The 23732-nt window shown below is 40.1% G+C and overlaps 1 protein-coding gene across 2 annotated transcripts in view; it reads right to left on the reverse strand.

Annotated features, from left to right (window-relative positions):
- The window catches only part of PPARGC1A (PPARG coactivator 1 alpha), a 683938-nt gene that overhangs the window by 287693 nt on the left and 372513 nt on the right, over positions 1–23732 (reverse strand). Inside the window, exon 2 of one of the 2 annotated variants that reach the window (XM_045393226.3) lies at positions 17590–17757. The exons of the other annotated variant lie outside the window; for it this stretch is intronic. Coding sequence (XP_045249161.2) covers positions 17590–17658 — 69 coding nt within the window. The 5' untranslated portion in view covers positions 17659–17757. The remainder of the gene's footprint in view (positions 1–17589; positions 17758–23732) is intronic. 2 annotated transcript variants of the gene reach the window in all.

The raw sequence follows: 23732 nt of genomic DNA on the forward strand, positions 1-23732 counted from the left end.
TCAATGTGAGAAATGTAAGCGTGTGGTGGTGCAGGAAAGAGGGCAGAACTGTGATGTCTCTGGACCCCTGATGGCTCCTGGTGAGTTTCCAGCACACTCCCAAGGCAGGACCCAGAAACAACCCCGAGTGTGGGTCCAGAGTCTTCTTCCTCACCTGCGTAGAGGGTTCAGTAAAGGCAAATCTTTACCTGGAGGAAAGCGTATTGGCTCAGCAAATGCAGGGAAGGGAGGATCTCAGCAAAGAGGATTTCCATTCATTGGAAAATATGTGGAAAAGAAAGAAATGGACTTTGATCTCACATGAGGGAATGAAAATGAGAGCTTTTGCAGCCAGAAAGATGAGGGAAGATACTGTCTCCTACCACCTGTGTGAGCTTGGACACCCTACAGAGAACCAATTTCTCCATTTCCTCATCTATGAATGGGAATAATTATAAATTCCTACCAATTTCCGTTTCCTCATCTGTGAATGGGAATAATTATATAATTATACTTACAATTTGCCATGAGAATTAAATGTAAACTACCACACACACACATCAGCGCTTCATCACCTAGGTTGCCTTCCTCCTGATTCAGAACCATTTTTTTTTTGGCTTAACTCCTTTTTTTTCCAGCTTTATTGAAGTATGTAATGGTCAAATAAAATTATATAATGTAAGTTGTCCAACATAATGATTTGATATACAAAATCTTTTATTTCCTTGTTTATTTCACTTTTCCCCGTGGAAGTCATTTCCCTCACATGGTCCTTTTCCTTCTCTTCCTTTCCCCAGTCTTTCTACAGCAAAATCAGCCTTGCCCTTTCTTTTTTTTTTTTTTTTTTTGAGACGGAGTCTCGCTCTGCCGCCCAGGCTGGAGTGCAGTGGCCGGATCTCAGCTCACTGCAGGCTCCGCCTCCCGGGTTCACGCAATTCTCCTGCCTCAGCCTCCCCAGTAGCTGGGACTACAGGCGCCCGCCACCTCGCCCGGCTAGTTTTTTGTATTTTTTAGTAGAGACGGGGTTTCACCGTGTCAGCCAGGATGGTCTCGATCTCCTGACCTCGTGATCCGCCCGCCTCGGCCTCCCAAAGTGCTGGGATTACAGGCTTGAGCCACCGCGCCCGGCCAGCCTTGCCCTTTCATTCCTTCCTAGAATTCTCTGAAATGCTAGATGATACGTTCTGTCTGTGCTAACTCCCAGTGCCTGAAAACATTTGCCCCATGTGGTGGGATGCAATATTTGGGTGCTTTGGCCCTTAAGTATCTACCTGACCAAGTGTTCCCTACACCCTAATTCTGCACAGAGAGAGATGTTTAGGCTTTTGGAACTATAGTACAAATGGAGTACAATAAATGGGACACTCGCACCCACTCTAAGTGGCAGAGGGTGCTTTGCAAAAAAGCAGAACAAAGGAAGAGCCTCTTTGTGCCCCCCAAAGATTCCAACTTTTCACTCTGTAGACACCTAGGTGAGCCCTAAGCATCTCTGGCCCTCCCTTCAAGTCTCAGAAGCCAAATAGCAATACTGAGTGATAGACAGAAGTGCATGATGTCCCTACGGGAGAAGACAAATTCTACCCCCTTTGCAGAAAGCTTCAGGTGTCTATGAGCCCATCTCCACTTCATAGAACAGAGAATAGGGCTTGTCATCATGTGTTTAAAATATTCTGTATCACAAGTGGAGTGTTTTTTAAAAACAATGAAGTTGCCACATGGGTTTCAAGTGATAGATCAAGCAACCTAATGGACCAAGCCTCCCTGTGAAAACACATAGATAGATGGTGGTGGTGTCCACCAGTCATCTTGATAAAGGTAAGAGGTCAAGGCCAGGCTTCTCATGTTGGGTTAGCAGCTTCTCAGAACCATCACCCATGAAAGTTTCAAGTAATTCTCAAACCTTTCATATCCAGAAATATTCCATGGGGAATTATTCTTTGGATATTTGGAAGAAATAACAAACGTTATAATATGTTGCTACTGCTAATTCTGCTCCAACTGTGAAATACCATGATATGGTTTGATTGTGTCCCCACCCAAATATCATCTCCCATAATTCCCACGTGTCATGGGAGTGCCCCATGGGAAGTAATTGAATCATGGAGGGAGGTTTTTCCCATGCTGTTCTCATGACAGTGAGTAAGTCTCAAGAGATCTGATGGTTTTATAAAAGGGAGTTCCCCTGCACATGCTCTCTCCTTGCCTGCCACCATGTAAGACATGGCTTTGCTCCTCTTTGCCTTCTGCCATGATTGTGAGGCCTTCCCAGCCATGTGGAACTGTGAGTCCATGAAGCCTCCTTCCTTTATAAATTACCCAGTCTTGGGTATGTCTTTATTAGCAGTGTAAGAACGAACTAACACATACCACCACCAGAGCTAGGACCAGGTTTTGACCCATGACAGAGCTTGGTGACACCATGAGACCTGAAAACAGTTTTACACCACCTTGACTAGTTTCTCTACGTATCTCCATGTTCCTCTGATAGTCTTACATCATAGTACCCAATAGCCAGGTAATGTAATTTTAACATTACAAATTTGTTCAAATGCATGATATTAGCAATGGGGTTACTGGGATCAACTGCTCTCTCTGCTTCTTTCCACCCCCACCCCCAGCTATGCTTCCAGGGCTGCCACAATCCTTTACATGGCTTATGCTCTTCTATTAGCAGGCACTGTGTTCATCTCTCACATTCATTATCTTACTTAATCCTGTGAGATGTCTGCTATTTTAGTCCCATTTTACAGATGAGAAAACCGAAGCTTGAGATAGATAAAGTAGTTTTCCAAGATCTAATCTAATCTGTGGAGGAGTCAGCCCTCAAACCCAGATCCACAGCAACAACAAAGCCAGCCCACAGGAATCACAATTCATATATACATTCTGCCTATTCTTAGCATGTTTTCTGCCTCTTAGAATGAAAGTCACATAGAATACAATAAAAATCACTGATCACCTATTTTTAACTAAAATACAAGTGTATTGAGTGGGGAATTTCTATTGAGTCATCCAACGTGGAGATGTGGGAAGAACTAGAGAAAGGCAGAGGATATATTTGGGCCAAGCTCTCTGCCATAGTTTAGTGCCAAGCCTGGGGGGCTGGACAGCTAGGTGCTAGATCTGTCTCTACCATGTAGGCTTGCTGTGAAACCCTGAGCAAATCCTCCATCCCCAGGCTCATTTCCTTGTTTGCAAATTATAATAGCCCATCCCATCAGGTTGTTGCATCAGGTATTACCTAGTGACGTTTGAATATGGAAACGAGAACTAACTATTATATACCCCCATTCACACATATTAATATATTTCCTTTCTCTTCATCATCCCAATATAGTTACTTCATGTTTTTGTTAGGTAAATATTCAACATTTATTAGTTATTGTAACTAACTTAGTTATTGTAACTAACTTTTGTTCACCGCTGAACTATGGATTGTGTCATTAAATTTTCTTTCTTACATACTTTTTTGTTTTCCCTGAAGTTAATAATTGTCTTATTTCTTATTTCCCTCCTTTTTTTGGCAAAATGCCGAAAAAAAGTTCTTTGCCAAAACCAGAAAGTTTTTCTCAATATATGCAAGCAAATCAGACAATGGATCAGTTCCACTTCTTTCTTCCTGCTCTGATCCAGAGCGGCTTCCCTGCAGGCATTCTGCACAGCTGACATTCTAGCGCTCCCCTTTGCCTTCACCCAAGGAATAACTTTGGCCTCTTTTTGGGTCTGGACCTTTTATTCCCTAGACTCCAGATCTTCCTCTTGCTTAGTTTACTCTTTTGTTTTAAAGGCACATATCATTTAGTAGCTTTCGAAAAATTCATAAAGACCTTGTATATCTGAAAATACTTTATTCCATTCCAAAATTTGATCAACTTTACATTCATTATTTTATTTAATTAAATGAATGCCCATTATTTTATTCCCATGGCAATGGGAGGCAGTGGCAGAATATTGACTTCTAGATAAGAGTTAGTTAAATTTTTCAATATAATTCTCTATTCCCTCCTAGCTCCAAGTAGTGTTTTTTCAATGTGAGTCTCAATCCTTTGCATGGGAACTGTTTTTTTTCCTGAACATTTTAGTAGATTTTCTTTATTCCAAATGTTCTGAAATATTTCAGTGATGTGTCTGGTGTGTTTGTGTGTGTGTGTGTTTCATTCATTATGCTAACATTGAGTTGACTCTTTATAATGTGTGGCTGTTATAATCTTGTCTCTTGGTTCAAGGAAATTCTCTTTCATTAATTCCTTAACAGTTCTCTTCCCTCCATTTTATCTGTTATCTCTTTCTGAAACTCCTGTGGATTTAGATGTTGGACTTCGTGGGCTGATCTTCAAATTCTCATGTCTGCTTTTATTTTTTCATTCCCATTCTTCTCAGAGATTTTTTTCCTCTGTTTTCTAGTTCATTCATTAATTTTAATTTCCACTTTGGTATTTTTAATTTCCAAATTTTATTCTGGTTTTCTGAATATTCCTTTCCACAGTTGCCTGTTCTTGTATCATAAGTGCAATATGCTCTCTCTAGAAATAAATTAGAGATTTTAAAAGATGTTTTCCTCTGCCCTGCACTGCCTCAGTTTCCTCAAATTATTTTTTGTTTCTCTTCATCTCTCTCTCTCACATTAGAGGACTTCCAAGAATGGTCATCTGTTTCATTCAAGAGTAACACATCCAAGGCTGACTAGAAGTTTCAGGAGCATAGGTGGGGTTACAAATGGTGAACTTTACTGCAGTGTGACATGGAGGAGAGTTGGCACTTTCATGAGAGGGCTTTTATGGATTGTTCACTTTCCCCAGAAGACTGTCATTTGCTCTCCCTCTGCCAGGGTATAAGGCAAGCTGTCGGCACTTTGAAAGAGAAGAGAGAAACTGGGATCTCACTCTTTAGTAAACAGATTTGATTTAAAACCTCCTTATTTTCCTTCTTCCCTATTAACTGTTCTACTGTGCCTGAGTGTCCCATAGTCCAGATATCTGGCTCAACTTCATTAGAAAGCAAACTGTTGTATGTCTTTGTCCAGTGGGGGAAGGGATCTGGTCTATTTGGTCATTCTGTAAATCTATTCACCTGTTTTCACTCTGACCCATATCTCACCTTCTACCTTCAATTTATGAGCATTTCCAGAATTTGGCAGAGCAAAACAGCCTGCTTTTTGTTGATTCTTTCCCCTACAAGCTTAAATTTCATGATTATTTTAATGCTGTGCCAAGTCAGTTACCATTTGTTTATTCTTCTTTGAGCTTTCAAAATGTAGTTGGCATTTCTTCCCTGATGCCATCTCCTCTTTCATTCTCTTTGTCCTTTGAGCTTTAAACTTTTTAAAATGTCGTTTTGTAGGATTTCAGGTGCCATATTGAACTCAAAATATAGTTTCCACTCCTTGCACTTAATAGGATATCAAAAGCATTCTCCTCCATACGGAAAACATAGAGTAAATACAACACTTTGTTTCAGTAGAATACTGAAAACACATTTGAACGGCTTTCTCATAGTATATCTAACCATTAGCCTATCACTGGAAACTTAGAATGAATGAAAATTTCACTATTATAAATAGCATCAAAGTAGCCATCCTTTCACATGAAGTTTAGTCTTGTCTCTGACAATTTCCTTAAGATCTATTTCTAGAATAATATTAAGTCAAGTATTCTAAATTTTTGAACTATTGATACATGTTACCTAATTGATTTCCAGAAAGGCAGTAATAAATCAGCACTCTTCCTCAAAGAAGAGGCAGTAAATGGAATTTATCCCATCATCACCACCAGTATCATTTCTCAAAATCTTTATCAGTCATGTCCCCATTATTGTTTTAATTTGCATTTCCCTGTTGACAAATGTGACTACATTTTTTTCATATATTTATTGGTAACCTATATCTTCTGTTAATTGCTCCTGGACCAAGCTCATTTTTTTTTCCTAGTGAAATGTGAGGTTATTTCTTATTTGTATGAACTCTTCATTTGTTAAAACATCATGCTTTTTTGGCTAGATTTCTCAAAAACATTTTTCCATTTTATTTTTTTAATCGAATACAAGTCTTAGAATTTATCTCTGAAACACAGAGAATTTTTACATTTTTACATAATCAAAATTGTCACTTTTTTCTCATTTATGCTTAGAGGGTTTCTCATCCCATGATCAGATAAGTGTTACCATACATTTTCTCCTCTTTAAAATATGTTTTGAATTTTTTGCATTTTACTCTTTTCCTTCTGAAATTTAATTTGCAGTATTTTCTCTCAGTCAATCAGGTAACTCAACACCACTGATTGCATACTTGTCAGTTTCTCAACCAATATGTAATGTAATTTTGAACACATTTTAAGCTCTTATATTTAATAGTCTGTTTCTTCGCTCTTTCAACCCCATTTGTCTGTTGATTCTTACTCCAGAATATCCTGTTTTAGTTACCATTAACTTTATAGTACATTGCAATGTCTACTAGAGAAAAACCTGCCTTACTGCTCTTCTTTTTCTAAATTTTTAAACTCTCTCATTGTATTTATTATTCAAGATGAACTCTAGAATATGTGGTCAAGTTTCCAGAAAATGACAGAAGCAATATGATTTCGATTAGAATTGTATTAAATATGTAAATTCATTTGAGAAGAATCAAAATGCTAAGAGTATCCATTCTTCCTTTCTAGGAAGATGACGCCTATCTCCACGCATCCGAGTCTACCTTATATCTACTCGGGGAGTTGTATTGTTTTTCCAGTACAGAGTCTATATAATTACTCAATCAGTTTATTTCTGGATATTTTTATGTGTTGGTACTATTTTGAATAATTTTTATCTTCATAGTTTCTAAATGATTATCACTATTATATCAAAATGTTAGTTACTAATTTTTATATATTTATTTTATATTGAGTCAACTAACTCAACTCATAATTTCTAATAATTTTTCAATGTTTCTAAGAATCTTTGTTTTACTATATAAACAGTAATTTTACCTGGTAATATCATTTTTGTCTCCTCTTTTCTATATCTCACTTTGAACCAGGTATTAGTAGGCTGTCATGAGTGAAACTGCAGACAACCTTGTCATGATCCTGGTTTTAAAGAAAATACTTTCACAACAAGAATAATAATTGCTAATTTTTACTCAGTGCTTTCTGTTTGCCAGTCACTTTGCCAAGGGATTTAACTACATTACTTCCTTCCATCTTCAATCATTTTAGGAGAAAGTTACTATTGTAATCCCATTTTAAAGACAATGAAACTGAGGGTTGAGAGTAGAAATATATCCAAGGTTATCCAACTAGTCAATAACAATGCAGGATTTCAACACCACATTGATTTGACTCCAGAGCCCATGCTTGTCACATATTAGTATTTCAAGTAAGCATGATTTGTTGATAGGATTTTTTAAGGATGGCTTTGAGATTTTTTCTTGTCTCTTTTGGTGTTTGTTGGTTTGATTGAATATTTGAGCTGAGAAGATGGGAGAGAGAAGAGCAGGTTGCTTCTAGGCAGGCAGAACATAGACATGAAGAGAATACTGAGTACATTAATGATGCAAGAAAAGTACAACAGAAAAATGCTTCCCCATAGTTCCACAAGTTGTGTGTGGACACCAAAATCAATTACTAATGAAAAGAATACATTTTAAAGGCCAAAAAATTGCATCTTAGAGTTTAGTATTATTACAACACAAATAAAGCTATATGATGTAACCACTTGCCCATTTCAGTTTCCAAAATTTATCAAAGAGCATTTTGGTCTCATTAACTCAGATCTTTGAGTCACTAAATAGTAAGGCAAAAGGTGGGGTTAAGGTGATTTGTGCTATTTAAGGCTCATCTTGGCAAGAAGCTGAGTGGAGGGAGACAGTGTGCCTCCTTTTCCAGTGCGAAAAACGGAATCCAGCAATGCAAAAAATAAAGTCTTTAAAAGTGTTACACAAAATTATGTATTTCTGCAGCATATCATCCCAGGCTTAGTGGCTGTATAATAGCCCTGCTGGACTCCCACCACTGCAAGAAGATCATGCGCAAAGCATTATGATCAGCACAGGAAATATGAAGGTCTTACTTTTCCACCAGACAATTTCAATTGTTGGGGTTGGTAGGAGAAGTGTTTCCTTAAAAATCATTACATAAAAGTTTTTAGCTTTGAGTGCTAAAAGAGTTTTCAGCATTTAAAGGGCCACACTCTTTTATAGGAAGGGGACAATTGATTCACGCCAATTAGGTGTTCATGTAAGAAAACAATTTTTTTTTAACAAGCTTTAGGAACACTTATCCTTGACCAGTGAACACAGAGATGGTTTGATCTGAGCAAACACACACAGGATTGTGCTTCTGACCTGGGTTTTAATCCTGGCCCTTTTGTGCAGGGCTCTTAACCCGTCAGCTCTGGGTCTATTCATTTAACCATTGGTAATAATAACATTGCTGCCATTTCCTTGATGAGGCTTCTGTGAGATTGAAAAAGGGGTATACATGGGAAAGTGCTTTTGAAAACTGAAATACACTTGATATGTGTAAGGAAAGATCCAACAGTTTCCAGGACACTCTCCCTGAAGAGTAGTCATATTTATTGCTCACCCGAACTCCTCTGAAAAAGACAGTCATTGGCAGTAATGGAGTTCTTCAGAGAGCCAGCCTGTTTCCATTTCAGTTCAAAGCCCTTGAGGCAGCAAACTTTCAATCCAGGCACTGCCCCTGAGTCCCAAGTAAATTGTCTGTTTCCCCAATATATGTGGTGAGCATTTAAACAGATCATATTCTTTTATCAGGCAGTGAAAATCAAAATTCAAAGGCTAAAGGAAGGATGACCTATTTTACATGGACTTTATGAGAGGCTTTAGAGGCGTCACGTGATCCTAGGATAACTCGATAACGTCAGCTCTGGGTCACCACATGGCTCCCTTTTCCCTCAGTCCCTTTGGCCAGTCATTTCTTTTATACACTGCACAGTGGCTCTATGTACTGGGGACTAGCTTAAATCGAGCTTGAGACAGGGGCCATGGAATGATTGAGTAGTGAATTAGATAGAAAATTGCGGCTTTTGCACCATAAGTGAGAGAATCGCTGCATTCAACCAGTTGCTATGGCTTGAGGATTTCTCACTTCTTTTGACTTTTTTTTCACAGACATAGTTGATGTCAAACTTATTTGTCTCTTTAGATACACAAGAGCTGCCTGTTGCCCTCGACCTTCTTTTAAAATCTTCCCTCCACATCTCAAATACTCCTTAGCCATCATCAGCATAAGTTGTGACATATGAAAATCAATGTTCAAGAAAGAGTTGGAGGAGGGAAAAGTTCAAGTCTTAAACCCACTCAAGGTTCATTGGGACCCCATCAGAACAATCAGCCATGAATGTGGGACACAGGAGTACAGGAGGCTGACCATAAAAGGCAAAGATACTACAGAGAGAATTGATTTCTTATATTGGTTATTTGGGTTTTACACAAATTTGTACCAAGAGGTACATAAAATTGAGTCAAACTTGAAAACTGTAAAATCACTGGATTGGTTTATTTGCATTTGTTCATTCACGCATGAGCACAACTAGTTGTTCTAGAACAGGCAGATGAAGGCACTGGTTATATATGGCCACTTGATTTCAGCACACATGACTTGAGCCTGCTCTATGCCTGGAAGTGTGCTAGGCCCTGAGAGAAATAGGCAAACAAGTAAGATTTAGATTCTGGACTCCAGGGATTGATACATAGCTCTGATTCCAGATAGTAAGAAAACTACTGGAAGAGAACCATCAAATGCTTTGGCTGTCTCCCTAACTGAGGTATAGCTTTTTACAGTAGACATAAAGCCCCATGAGCATAGATTAGGCTAAAGATAAGGCAAACACCTCCGCAAGTCTTCCAAGTCCCCAGACAATCTGATGCCACCCATATGGAAGGACCTCTCCCCAGTGCCTGTCTACACCGCACAACACAACTAACCACTCAGCATTCTTCAAACATAACCACACATTTACTCTTCCAGGTCTTGTTCACAAGCCTCCTTCTACTTAGAACACTTTGATACCATCTTCGCTAACCTAGAAATCTGATTATTTCCCCTGTGGCCCAACTCAGTGATCCTTAGGGAGAAAATGCTCAGTGAGACGTCATTCCAAGGTCTCTCCCAGCCTCTAAGTCAATGATATGTGAACCAAAGAAATACATAGAACAGTTCACCTCCGTTGAACCATGAAGCCATTCCTGATGCCCTAAGGCATAATTAGACCTCTGAACTTCCATCCCACGTGCTTCTTCTGCTACTATAGGACTAAATGCACTGAATTGTAAATAGTTGTTTGTTAGCCATTTACTAGTTTATCCTTCCAAGTAGAATGAGTAAAACTCAAGGGCAGTGTCTGCATCTTATTTCATTTTTGTCCTATCTAACAAACAGTCATGTGACCATAGCTAAGCGTCAATCACTCTTCCAAGTGCATTGCATGTGTTTCTTCATTTAGTCCTTACCACAGCCCTATGAGATATAATACTATCATTATCCAATTTTGCCCATGAGGGAGCTGAGACACAGCAAGTTTAAGTAACATGCTCACGGTCATACAGCTGAGTGGGTAACCAGCCTGGTTGTTAACCAGGCTCTTACCTGTTCCTTTATGCTGCCTTTTACCTATCTTTGTACCCTCAAGGCTTGGCTCAGAGGTCCAGTACGTGGAGCTCACTAAATGCATATTAGCTGATTAAATGACTGAGTAGGTGACCAATCAGTACTGGTTAGTTCTGGCTAGACCCTACTGCAAAGTTCTAGGCTATAGAAGTTAGGGATAATAAGCAGATTTTGAGACGGTTCAGAAAAACTCAAGAAGATAGAAATGAAGAATTATACCTACGGATTTAGGTTGCTTAGCCTTGAGAGCAAAAGCCGAAGGCTGGTTTCATAATGATCATCAAGAAAGGAAGGCTGATTCGTGAAGACAGTGACTGAGCTGTTTTTCTCCACCTCCGGGGAGGAGAAAGGAGCAGAACTGTGCCTAAGCCGCAATGGGCAGAGTTTAAATCCACACAAGGAAGAATTTCCTTGGCCTAAGTATCATTTGTTAGAGCTAGGAATGAGTTATAGAGAGAGGCTCCATTAGGTTATCTGTCTTCAGCCTTTTGGACTTGCTTCTGCTCAGAGTGAGGAACATGTAGAATGAAAACAAACAATACAAGGTCTCCCCCAGCCTTATGAATCTGATATTTGAATCTAGGAAATACATCAAACACTTCGTCTTCTTTGATTCAACAAATGAAAAAATGAATTGATGAATGAACATGTCCCACATTTAAAAGGCAATAACAAAAGATTGCAATCAGCAATAAGAAAAGGGGTCTTCTTAGGGAATACTTTTGTGCTACAGATGTAACAATAGAAGAAAAATAGAACTTATTTAAGCTCTTCTATGGCAGCTATGATCCAACTATCTCTTGCTAGGTCCATCATCTTCTTAACATAAAATTAGAAAAGGTCAGTCTACATCCTCAGGTGCTGGCTTTGGCCCATCATCACCATTTACTCACTTGATAGATGACAGTATCTTGATGCATATTTCTTTAAACATGAAGTAAACTCAAACTATGAACCACTATTTCATCAATGTCCAATCTAAAGCACTTTAAACAGGAAGAAACAAATCCTTCCCCGAGAACAGGAAACAACATCAAACCTACTTACTTTTTTTTCCTACATGAAAACTGAAACACAAAATAGTAATGGAATTGAAAGAGAAGGTAGACAGTACACAAATCTATATCCATATTTGGTACTGTTTCAAAACCACGATTCTCCTTTATTTTCTGTTAATGGCAATAAAACCTTATACTTGTAGAATGCTTTACAGTAATAAAAGTTATTTAATACAAACATTATTTCACTGAATTTGTACCTGAAAGGTAAGTGTCTTCCTTTTCATCTTATAGAAGCAGAAACAGCTCAGATAAATAAGGGACTTGATTGAGGTCACCCTGATAGGCCTTCAGCCAGGCCTTCTCACTTCTAGACTGACCATTTCAGGTACACCTGTGCTGGGTGCCTGGTGAGCACCCAGTACACCTTACCATGTACTGCCTCTATTAATAGAGAGCTGTGGTGTGGCCCTATAAAACCTTGAGAAATTCAGCTGGTCTAATAATTTTGGGAGACCTGGGATAAGAGAAGCTGCTCTATCTGTTCTGAGTACAGAAAACCCACTATCAGTGAGAGCCTGCATTCTAACTCAGGCTTTCCCTGCTTGCAAAATTATCTCCTTGTGAAAAACCTGGCTCAAATGCCATCTACTCTGTGAAATTGTCCCTATTCCCCTTGCTCCAGGTAGAGGGACATAATCCTATAAGCTCTGGATCCAGGCTGCTTGGGTCTCAGTCCCATGTACTAATTAAGTGACCTTACCCTCTCTTAACCAGCCTCATCTACCAAGTAGGAATACAACTAATATCCCCTTATTCAGAGATGGTAAGGAGTCAATGATTTTATATCAGAAAAATGCTTCCAACAGCTATTGGCACAGAGTAAGCTCTGTGTGTGTTAATTATCATTGTTAACTATTCCTGAAATTATTGTCATTGGTAACTATTCCTGCAATTATTACCTTCTCTGAGTCTTCACAGGGCTTTGTTTATCCTCCTGATGTATTACTCATATTTTTTATAATTCTTCTCCATGATTTGGTTATTATCCACCCCATCATCAGCCCAGAGACCTCAGTTTCTCTTCCAATAATCTCTTTTCAGATGAAGGCACTGATACCCACTTATATCTACTGCCAGCTGAAGCTGGCCTGGCTGTGCAAAGTTTTTCTCCACCTGCCTCTTTAGATTTATTTCCCACCATTCCCGCCTCACCCTGAACGGCTGGTGTCACATCCAACTGCATGCTCCTCAACACACACTTCCAACACTGCTCTCTTTCCTATGTCTGACGTAGGCTCTCTTTTGCCTTGAATTGTCTTCCCAGTTCTTTGTCTGGCTTAATTCCTTTTCTTTGTTTAAGAATTAGCTCCATGCAACTCCCAAGACAGATTGGAGGCCTACCTACAGTGCTCCCATGATACATGGAGCATTTGGTGGTTGTCCTATCATTATAATGACCTGCTGTGCTCTCCCACTATGACCTTGCATTCTAGGGCAACATCCTCAGTCACTTTCTCATCTCCTTAAGTATGGATGTGCTTTGCACATGGCGGAGGGGGGCGCTATTCAAAAAACACTGAATGGCTGGTCTCATTAAATAGATAATAGATAGATAATGACACATACTGTGCATTTGATGGGTCACCAAGCAGTGCTTACTGATGTGTTCTTCTAAACACTTTCAAGAAAGTGATTCATTTAATCTCCATGACAATCTTATAAAGTCGCTACTATAATTATCCCCATTTTATAGGCGAGAAAACAGAAGCAAAGTGAGATTTGAAAACTTTACCAATGCTACACAGTTAGGAATTAAGGACACCAAGGTTAGAACTCAGAGGTCTGTCTCAAGATCAACAGGTTCTTGACCCATGTGCTACAGTACCTGTTCAAAAAGGGTATCATAATAGTAAAGATATCTAAACAGACACAGACAATATGTTCTAGTTCCAATTTTACAGATGAGAAAGTTGCAGAAGAAAGTTTATGGAGAAGCAGTTCAGGGGGAAAAAGGTAGAAAGCTGAACTGGAAGATGATAACCCTTGCTCCTCACTAGCCAGGGCTGGAACTTGAGCCAATCTCTTATTCTCCCTCTTCATGTAAAATCGAGACCTTGGGAACCTGTCTCTGCTTCCTTCCAGATCAAATATCCAATTTCACTTAGCTTTGGCAAACATTCATCCAGGGCTTATTGCGCACCAGGCTTTATGATGCACCTTTATCCTTGAGGGATTCATCTTTTTGTGGGGAGACAGGCATAGATAGACAATATTTCTAGACCAGTTCAAAATGGCCACAGTGCAGTGACATGGGTTGTTTTAAAGGAAACTATCCCAACATGAAACATTATCCAGACATGAGTCCTTGGCCCCTCCATAATATCTTCCATCTAACAACTGGCCAAAACAATGATGTATTATCAAGGATCCATCCCATCTTCCCTCCAAGTCATCACCCAAAATAATCACCTCAGTTTACAAGTAAAGAAGCCAGTGATCAGGCTAAGTTTGCCTGTGGTCATACAGCTCCCTGGTGGCATAAGCCACTGCCATCTCTGTCCCTGAGCACTCTCCCAGAACTGAAGTGGGCTGTGGGGGACAGGAGCATTAACTGTGCTGCAGCTGCTGTTGGTTTTCCAGGATGGTTATATGCTTAAATGGATTTTCAGATTTACAGTTGATTCTAGAAATTGCATCTAGTTCATTTCCAACTCCGTAAGTAAAAGCTGGTTCACTTAAGGCAAACAGCATCCAATTAAAATACATTCTGTAGAAGTGAATGAGCAAGGCATTTTACCCAACTCTTGACTTATTGAAAAAAGAAAATCCTATCGGGGAAGTTCTCAAAGAGAATTCCATCACATTATTGTGAGATGAAAGAGTTAAAGTACGAATGATAAAATATAATGTGAAAATATACTCTGAGGCCAGGTGTGGTGGTTCACACCTGTAATCCCAGCATTTTGGGAGGCCGAGGCAAGAGGATCACTTGAGCCCAGGAGTTCAAGATTAGTCCAGGCAACATAGAGAGATCCCAACTCTACAACAAATAAAAGATATTAAAAATTAGCCAGATGTGAGGTGTACACTTGTAGTCCCAACTACTCAGGAGGCTGAAGTGGGAGGATCACTTGAGCCCAGGAGGTAGAAGCTGCAGTGAGCCATAATTGTGTCACTGCACTCCACCCTGAGAGACAGAGGGAGATGCTGTCTAAAAAATAAAAATAAAAAAGAAAGAAAAGAAAAGAAAGAAGAAGAAAGAAGAAAGAAAAAAGGAAGAAGAAGATGAGGAGGAAACAAAGAAAATATACTCTGAGAAGCAGTCTTGGGTAAGCAGGGTACAGGTTTCAGTGTCAAGCCAAATGCGTCCATACCCCTTTTCAGCATCTCACTAGCTGTATGACTGTGGGCATGTTCCATAACACCACTTTGCCTACATTTCCCTACTTGTACAAAATAAATAAATAGGATCTGTCTGCCAGAGTACTTGTAAGAATTATAAGTTTAGTTTAGTGTCTGGCATAGAGTAAGGGTTAAAAAAATAAACTATTAAAAAACATTTTATTAAAGTCTTAATGATTCAGAGATTGATTATTTCATTAGAAGATCATCATGCTTTTTCCCTTTCTTCCTGCCTGCCCACATCACAGCTGCTTGTAAGTTATTATTCCATGAGATAAATAATGAGATAAAATTTAATTCAGATGGCATAGCAACAAAAGTGGGAATAGGATAGGCATTGGAATCAAACAGGTGTGAACTGAGACCCTGAATGGCTTTGGGCAGGTTATGTAACCTCTCTGAGGCTTGCTTTTCACATCTGTGAAATGGGGATAATCTACCTACCTTCTAGGCTTCTTACAAGGATTGAAATATGTGTGTATGTGTGTTCACTCTCTCACATGCATACAACTCCTAGCACTGTGGTGCGAAAATACTAGGTAAGTGGAAAAGTACTGAATCAGTTCCAGTAAGAATTATAGTACTTGGCTAAACTAAAGCTTCAGCATCCATCACAATTCATTCTCTAATAATCTTTATTTCCCCAGCTACATTACTACCATGGATGGCCAAAAGAAGTCATCCTCACCACAAAGGCCTTGCATCTGGGGCCATCAGATTTAGTTTCCTCTCTTAGGGACAGCTTCGGTGTCAACTGAAGTAGGTTATTCCAGGCATATGGGAACCCAACCTAGCAATACAAATGAGTAGGGGCAACAGGTAGACCTCTTGGGGATGTTCAAGAGGTGCAGAAGCAGATGATGCTGTAGCTGACACCCTATGACCTACTTTCCACCCAACGCCTTGCAGTACCAAGAGTCAGTGAAACCAACTCAGAGACTAGGATACCCTTTTTCTAACCACTACCTCCACTAGCTAGAAGGCAGAGCTCCAACTATCACAATGGAAATGACAGGGGTCAACCAGCTGTACAGGATCACATCTTTGGAGGCAAACAACACAGGCAATATTTTCATTAGGAGCCTTTTGGTAAATTAATAAGCTGAAGGGTCACGGGATGCTGACAGTGATATGACACAGGCATTTTTACATGAACATTTGAACTTCATGTTTCTAGTTTAAATATTTTATCTACAGAGATGTCTGAGTCATCTCCTCACATTCTTCCTCCCTTCACTCTCCTTTGAAATAAAGACTATATAAGATGACAACTTTCTAAAGGAAAACATGCAAACAAAAGACAAAAATCCAAAAGTCACATTAACATACCATAAAATATTTGAATATTTGTTTGGACCCCTGGAGACCCACCACATGTCATCCTGAAAGTAGCAGGCAGAGATTTATTTTGTATCCTTTTCTACTTCCTGAATAATGCTCCCACTCAAAGTGAAAGGATTCCAATTTCATGGCAGGCTAGAGGGTGTTTTTTCTGAAGCTTCTTACTTAACATCACATTGCATACAACAAAACATACCAGTCAATACCAGTATTACATTTCACTGAAATTTCTGTTGAGGAAGAAATCTTCAGAAAAGGCTCCCTCTTTTTATAGAAGAAAGAATTTTTTAATTGACATTAAAAATCAACTCATTCTGAATTACCATTTTTATATGAAAGTTTCTGTTATAGACAAAATGGAAAATCAGAGTTTCACTTTATCCAACCTCATCCCTAAGAAAAGCTTCATACACAGAAGTGTTCTTTTTTCCATACGCTAGCAGCATTATTAAAAAAGAAACAGGAAAAAAAAAGCTCTGGCATCAGTCTTCAATATTGTTGTCTAATTAAATGGCAATGGAGTGGATGCGTAAAAATATGCATTAGAGGTGTGTAATGCGTAATGTGAAGAAGAGTAATCAAAGCCATTCAACAGGATTTAGGAAAGGATTTCAGCTGGCAGCTTACGAGACAGGAGCATATAATTTTGCTAATTTGAAATAGGTATTGTAACATATAAACATTACTGCTTTGCATATTTTAATGAAAACTGCTTCTACACCAAAATGAATCTTTTAGCTTGAACTCTCTGCATACCACAGAGCTTCTACCTATTATGAGTTCAGCATAAATAAGGAAGGCACGCAAGCTGCATTAAAAGAATGGTCACCTCATTAAAATAGGTTAAAACCAAGCCCCTATTCCAAGCTACTATAACACCATAAAGTAAGTTTGATGACAGGTGTTGTATTACATTTTTATATCACAATGAACTTGTACTCACACAAACCAAATCTGCATGTTTCCCTTGATATACACCTGCAACTTGTTAATTCAAGAACCTTTATTAAGAAAGTATACATTTAGCAACACCTACAGATTTGTAAAAACCCTATTAGCTTGCTTGAGAATCTAGAGTAAATGTATTTGGGGTCTTATTTGCATGGCTTGCAAAGACATGGAAACTACTGATGACTTTTTCAAAAGGACATGCTTGCAGATAGCACAGTTCCACAAATTGATGTATGCATATTAACCCAGACCTGGAGCCGAAAGAGTTGAGAGAGATTTGGGTCCTGTGTGAAGCTGAGGACGTCACTTACCTGCCAGCCTGCTTCTCTCTGAAGTACTTTTTTCCAGTCTTCTTCCAGCCTTGGGGAGGTCTCATCCATTGCTGATGCTGCTTGCACAAACTGGATTCGCCAGCGGCTGTTACTCTCTCTCCTTGCAAGCCTTTACCAAAGCAGCAGCCAGGGCAGTCCAGGGGCAGACTGTCGTGGAGAAAATGCCATGCCAGAGGATGAGGGATCGGGCAGGAAGAACCCACCGGGGAACAAATTCGGGACACATGGGGCTACCCAGACAGATGCCAACTGGCCAAGCTGAAGGCCAGCTCAGCCATCAAGCGTCCAGAGATTAGGAACAACCAAGCTCCAGGGCCGGTGGACAATGAATGGGTCATTCTTATGCTTCTGGTGTAAAGGTCAGAAGAGGGAAGTGTGCAGGCTTGCTCTATGCTTTAGAAATATGCATTTCTATGTGTGCTCCCGTATTCTCCTTGCCCCAGTACACACACACACACACACACACACACGCTCACACACACACCAAAATTTGCATTGTTCTGCCGGGTTGCATCAGTGGGCTGGTGTATCCTAGAAGAAATAAACTATTTTACATAGTAGCAACATTTCATTTGAATACATCTCCCCCAAAAAGCAGCGTATGAATCACTCAGCAGCCAGTGAACATGAATAATAGCAAGCTCCTTTGGGTGAAAATAGACTCATTCCCATAGTTGAATTCTGAGCATCTAGAGTCCCGCCCCTTCCCCCATAAGATGTTCTGCAAGCAGGCATTTCAATCCGACCGTGGGCCTCGACCCCTTTTCCAAATCAGTATCCAAAAGGATCAGAGGCTTCGGTTTGAATGAACTCCTCAAACTTTAGAACTCAAACCCAGCCAATGCTTCATTAGCACTTCACATGCAGAATGATGTTGGCTCGTGATACTAAGAATTGCCCTTCACCCCTAGAGATTCTTATCTAATTAGTCTAAACTAGGGCCCAAGACATTGGGAATTTTTTTAATGTTCTCCAGATGCACCCAGGATTAGAATCACAAAACTTGGTGCAGAGTATCATTTAAGATATCTGTGATGTAATCACTCATCTGATGCCTGAATCCCCGTGACCCGGTCTATACCACTAAATACAGTAAATTCACTACCTACCAAGACAGTCCTGTTTCATGGCTGATAATTTTTGTCCCAAAATGAACTGATTTCCTTCTCCCTGCAACTTCTACCCATGGACGTACTGCTTTTTAATTCCAGAAGGAATGAGACTAAAGCCTATTCTACAGAACAACCCTTCAGAGATGCAAAGACAGTGGTACCCCATGCTCCCAAACTTCTACTAAAGTGTCCAATTTCCAGATTAAATATTGTTAGGTTCCTCCGAAAATGGTGCAAGATGGTTTCAGGTCACTTCTCCATTCTTGTTGCCAGTCTCGGAATGTATTCTACAAGTTCCTGTGCTAGCAGAAGTGATCATAACATTCTTGCTATGATCTATCATGGCACACACAGCCAAATAATCTCATGCCTTGTTTGAAAAATTGCCACAATATCAACCATAATCATCATAATAAGAGCAACCAACATTTACTGAGCATGGACCTAGGTGTCCAATGTTATGTCATTATTATGCTCCTGATTTACAGATAAAGAATCCAGGCCAGGTGTGGTGACTCACGCCTGTAATCCCAGCACTTTGGGAGGCTGAGGCAGGTGGATCACGAGGTCAGGAGATCAAGACCATTCCGGCTAACATGGTGAAACCCCGTCTCTACTAAAAATACAGAAAAATTAGCCGGGCGTGGTGGTGGGCGCTTGTAGTCCCAGTTGCTGGGGAGGCTGAGGCAGGAGAATGGTGTGAACCCAGGAGGTGGAGCTTGCAGTGAGCCGAAATCGCACCACTGCACTCCAACCTGGGCGACAGAACAAGACTCCGCCACAAAAAAAAAAAAAAAAAAAAAAAAAAAAAAAAGAATCCAAAAAGAGATAAGGACATTTGCCTTGGTGATGAGGCCAAGAGTTAGTTCAGATATAACTCCAAGGTCTACTTGAGGCTAGTCAATACTCTTTCACGATGCAGTCTCAGATCCCATTGGCTCTTTTGACAATCATACCTCATTAATACAGCACTTCCGTCAGTTATGACACTTAAGTTTGTTCTTATCTGAAGATTATAAAGAAACACGCTTTGTAGGCTGTAAACCGTCATACAAACCTAGTTTGCCATTATTATCCTTTTAGTAATCACACGACTATACCTTCCACCTCGTCTCTAGTAAAACAGACACATGCAAAACCCTTTACTTGCCCAGTTCCTCCCTTTTACTGAGCATATACAGATGCTTCTCAGAGGTTCTTCTGAGGTGTAAGAGAGAAAGGCCAAGAGGACCAAGGTTCCAGAAAATTTCCCCAGAGACTAGACTCAATGGAAGCCTCACCAGTCATATGGTTCTTCCCCCATTTCCCCTAAATCCTTATGAACAGCATCCCATAAGGACAACTGGGAGCAATTAGTTTTATCATTTGAATTGCACCATCTGCAATGTAGTCATATCTGTTCTTATGGGAGGCAGCACACGAGTGGTTGGAAGCATAGACTTAGATTTGATTATCAGCTCCATTATTTTCTAACTCTGTGTCCCTGGGCAGGTTACTCATCTTCTCTGAGACCTGGTTTCCATGTGTGTAAAGGGGAAGTGTGCGTTATCGTCTCAGGCACATTCTTGTCCACCAGTATCGAGTTCCCCTCTACTTCCAAGCCCACAGCAAGATAGCATTTCCCTAACCCACTTAAAATCCAGCATAATCACATGACTTGTTTTGTCCAAGGAAATGTAAGAGGATGGGTATTAATTCCCAGGGTGGGGGAGGCTTCAATAACAGGCACTTGATTCTCAGCCTGCTCTTTCTCTATTGCAGTGATTGCAGATGCCTGTGTTGCTAAGCCGTGCCTTAACATAGAGGCAGACAGGAATGCCGAGCCTGTTCTCAAGGAGAACAGGCACCTTGGAGAGTCACCTGGACCACCAAGAGGCATTATGTGAATAAGAAATAAGCTTCCAGTGTTATTTGTTACAACATAAGCTAGCCTACACTTTCCAATGCAGAGTGGTTCTGAAAATGAAATTAAAAAAAAAATTCTAGCTAGAACATAGATCCCAGACATTGGGTAGTCCTGCAATATTATTTTAAATAGCTTCCATTATAGCCCCAGTCTGTTCTTCCCAGACTCTCACACTTCACTATTTTCTCTTCCTTCTCCAGTCTTGATTTTTCCGGTATCATAAGATACCAGCATTAAGTGTCACAGTTTCTAAAGATGATGCAGAAATATGAATTTTAAGAAGAAAGAGGAAAGCGTTCAACAATGCAGTATGCCTTTGTCTCAGAATCCAAACTCAGAACAGCATGACTTCGATGCTACCGATCACTTAGCAAGGAAATTAACGAAAGCAAAGTGAAGCATCAAATAACAAACGTAGCTCTGTATGAATTTGATGCTGATAAAACAAAGTACATGTCTCCAAATTGTAAACATAATGAGAACATACATGAATACAAGAGCTAATTAAACAGCATAGCTTTTATTCACTGTGCTTAAATCAAGCACTAAAAAAAATAAAAAGAATAGGTTTTTTTCTTCTTTGTTGGATGTCTTAATTAAATGAAGGAGAGACTATAAAAATAAACATCAAGGAAAGTATGGATAATGACTCTGGCCAAACCACGACACTGACATTTCATGAACTCTAAGTCTTTTATTTCAAGCTCTTGTGCTTCTTAACACCACACAAACTTGAGCTTCCTCTAGGACACCCCTGGGAGATTCTTATTTTTAAATGTTTTCAAATGTAAGTGCTAATAACTAAATGGGAGTCCTAACCCTCATTACTTTAGAATGTGACCCTTATTTAGAATAGGGTCTTATCTTTTTTTTTTTTTTTTTTCCTGAGACAGAGTCTCGATCTTTCGCCCAGGCTGGGGCAGTGGCGTGATCTTGGCTCAGCGCAACCTCTGCCTCCCAGGTTCAAGGAATTCTCCTGCCTCAGCCTCCCAAGTAGCTGGGACTAAAAGCACACACCATCATGCCGGCTAATTTTTGTATTTTTGGTAGAGGCAGGGTTTCACCATGTTGCTCAGGCAGGTCTCGAACTCCTGACCTCAAGTGATCTGCCCGCCTCAGCCTCCCAAAGTGCTGAGACTGCAGATTGCAGGCATGAGCCACCACACCCGGCCAGAGATAGAGTCTTTACAAAGGGAATCAAACTGAAATGAGGTCATTAGGGTGGGCTTTAATCCAATATAATTGATGTCCTTATAAAAAGGGGGAAATTGGGTCACAGAGACAGATGTAGACAGGGAAAAGGCCATATGAGGGTAAGGATAGATTCAGGGTGATGCAGCTACAAGCCAAGGGAGACCATAGATTTCCAGCAACCACCAGATCCTAGGAGAGAGGCAGTGTCCTAGTCCACGTGTGCTGCTGTAACAGAATACCTCAGTCTCGGTAATTTATGAAGAACAGAAACTTATTTCTTGCCATTCTGGAGGCTGGGATATCCAAAACCAAGGCACCGGCAGTTTCGATCGTCTGGTGAGGGCAGCTTCTCTGGAGGGCAGGAATACTGTGTGCTCACTTGCCAAAAGGGCAGGTGACTGAACTGTGTGAAGCCACTTCTATGAGGGACTTAATCACATTCACAAGGGAGGAGCCCTCACGGCCTCATCACCTCTTAAAGGCCTCACCTCTTAGTATTATCATGTTAACAACACCTGAATTTTGGAAAGGATCTATTCAAACCATAGTAGGCATGATATGGTTTGGATTTGTGTCCCCACCCAAATCTCACATTGAATTGGAGGAGGGGCCTGGTAGGAGGTGATTGGATCATGGAGGTGGATTTTCCCCTTGCTGTTCTCAGGGTAGTGATTCTCACGAGATCTGATGCTTTAAAAGTGTGTGGCGCTTCCCTCTTCGCCCTCTCTCTCTCTCTCTCTCTCGTCTGCCACCATGCGAAGAAGGCGCTTGCTTCCCCTTCGCCTTCCACCATGATCATAAATTTCCTGGGGCCTCCCAGCAATGCTTCCTGTTAAGCCTGCAGAACTGAGAGTCAATTAAATCTATTTTCTTCATAAATTACCCACTCCTCAGTTAGTTCTTTATAGCAGTGTGAGAATGCACTAATACAAGGCATGAAACAGATTCTCATAGCCCCCAGAAGGAATCAACTCTGTCAACAAACAGTGTGATCTTCGACTTCTAACCTCCAGAACTGTGAGACCATACATTTCTGTTGTCAACACCATCCACTTTGTAGTATTTTGTTACTGCAGCGCTAGCAAACGAATACACTCTGAATTTAAAAATAAAATAAATTTTTAAATAAAGTAAAAGTCATAGCGAGAATGTAGTATTTAAGCAGAGTAAAGTAGGTACCTTATAAAAACTTTTACTCTACCACTTCTTGGCTCAGAATAAAAAACACACTTTCAGTACGTCAGGAATGTGGGCCTGCAGTCATGCAGTTAAGCTGCTGGTACCATGTGAAATTTAATATCAAATTGATGCCAAAAAGTCATGGAAAACCTTTTCCGTACCTACTGTTTTTTCCCTCCAGATAAGCAGCATATTAAGAATATGCTGACTAATGAGAAATAGAGTTTTAGAATTTGTAACATTTTCCTTATGAAAAGTTATATATATGAAAAATCTATACAAAATGCATCAGTCAGTCCTCCCATGATTTAAGATAAATTCCTTTAGCTTATAGAATCAAGCCAGGCACAGTGACTCACTCCTGTAATCCCAGTGCTTTGGGAGGCTGAGGTGGGAGGATTGCTTGAGCCCAAGAATTTGAGGTCACAGTAAGCTATGATGGTACCACAGTGCTCCAGCCTGGGCAGCAGAGTGAGACCCTGTCTCAACAACGAGGAAGTGGGGGAAATGTGGTTAAGAAGTCATCGTAAGAATCAAGCAACTAAAAAATAGTTTTCCAGGTGAATTAAAACATGCATGCCACAGTGCCAAATGCTGGTAAAAGATGGTAATTTACCCTGATCTGTTAGATGCAAATATTCAATCTAGAGGAGAAAACAAAAAAGTTTGGGGTGGAGGGAGCAGGAGAATATTGAGAAAATTAAGTACAGAGCCAAGGAGTCTCCAGGCTT

This window comes from Macaca fascicularis, chromosome 5 (assembly GCF_037993035.2).
Source record: "Macaca fascicularis isolate 582-1 chromosome 5, T2T-MFA8v1.1".
NCBI classification, from domain to species: domain Eukaryota; kingdom Metazoa; phylum Chordata; class Mammalia; order Primates; family Cercopithecidae; genus Macaca; species Macaca fascicularis.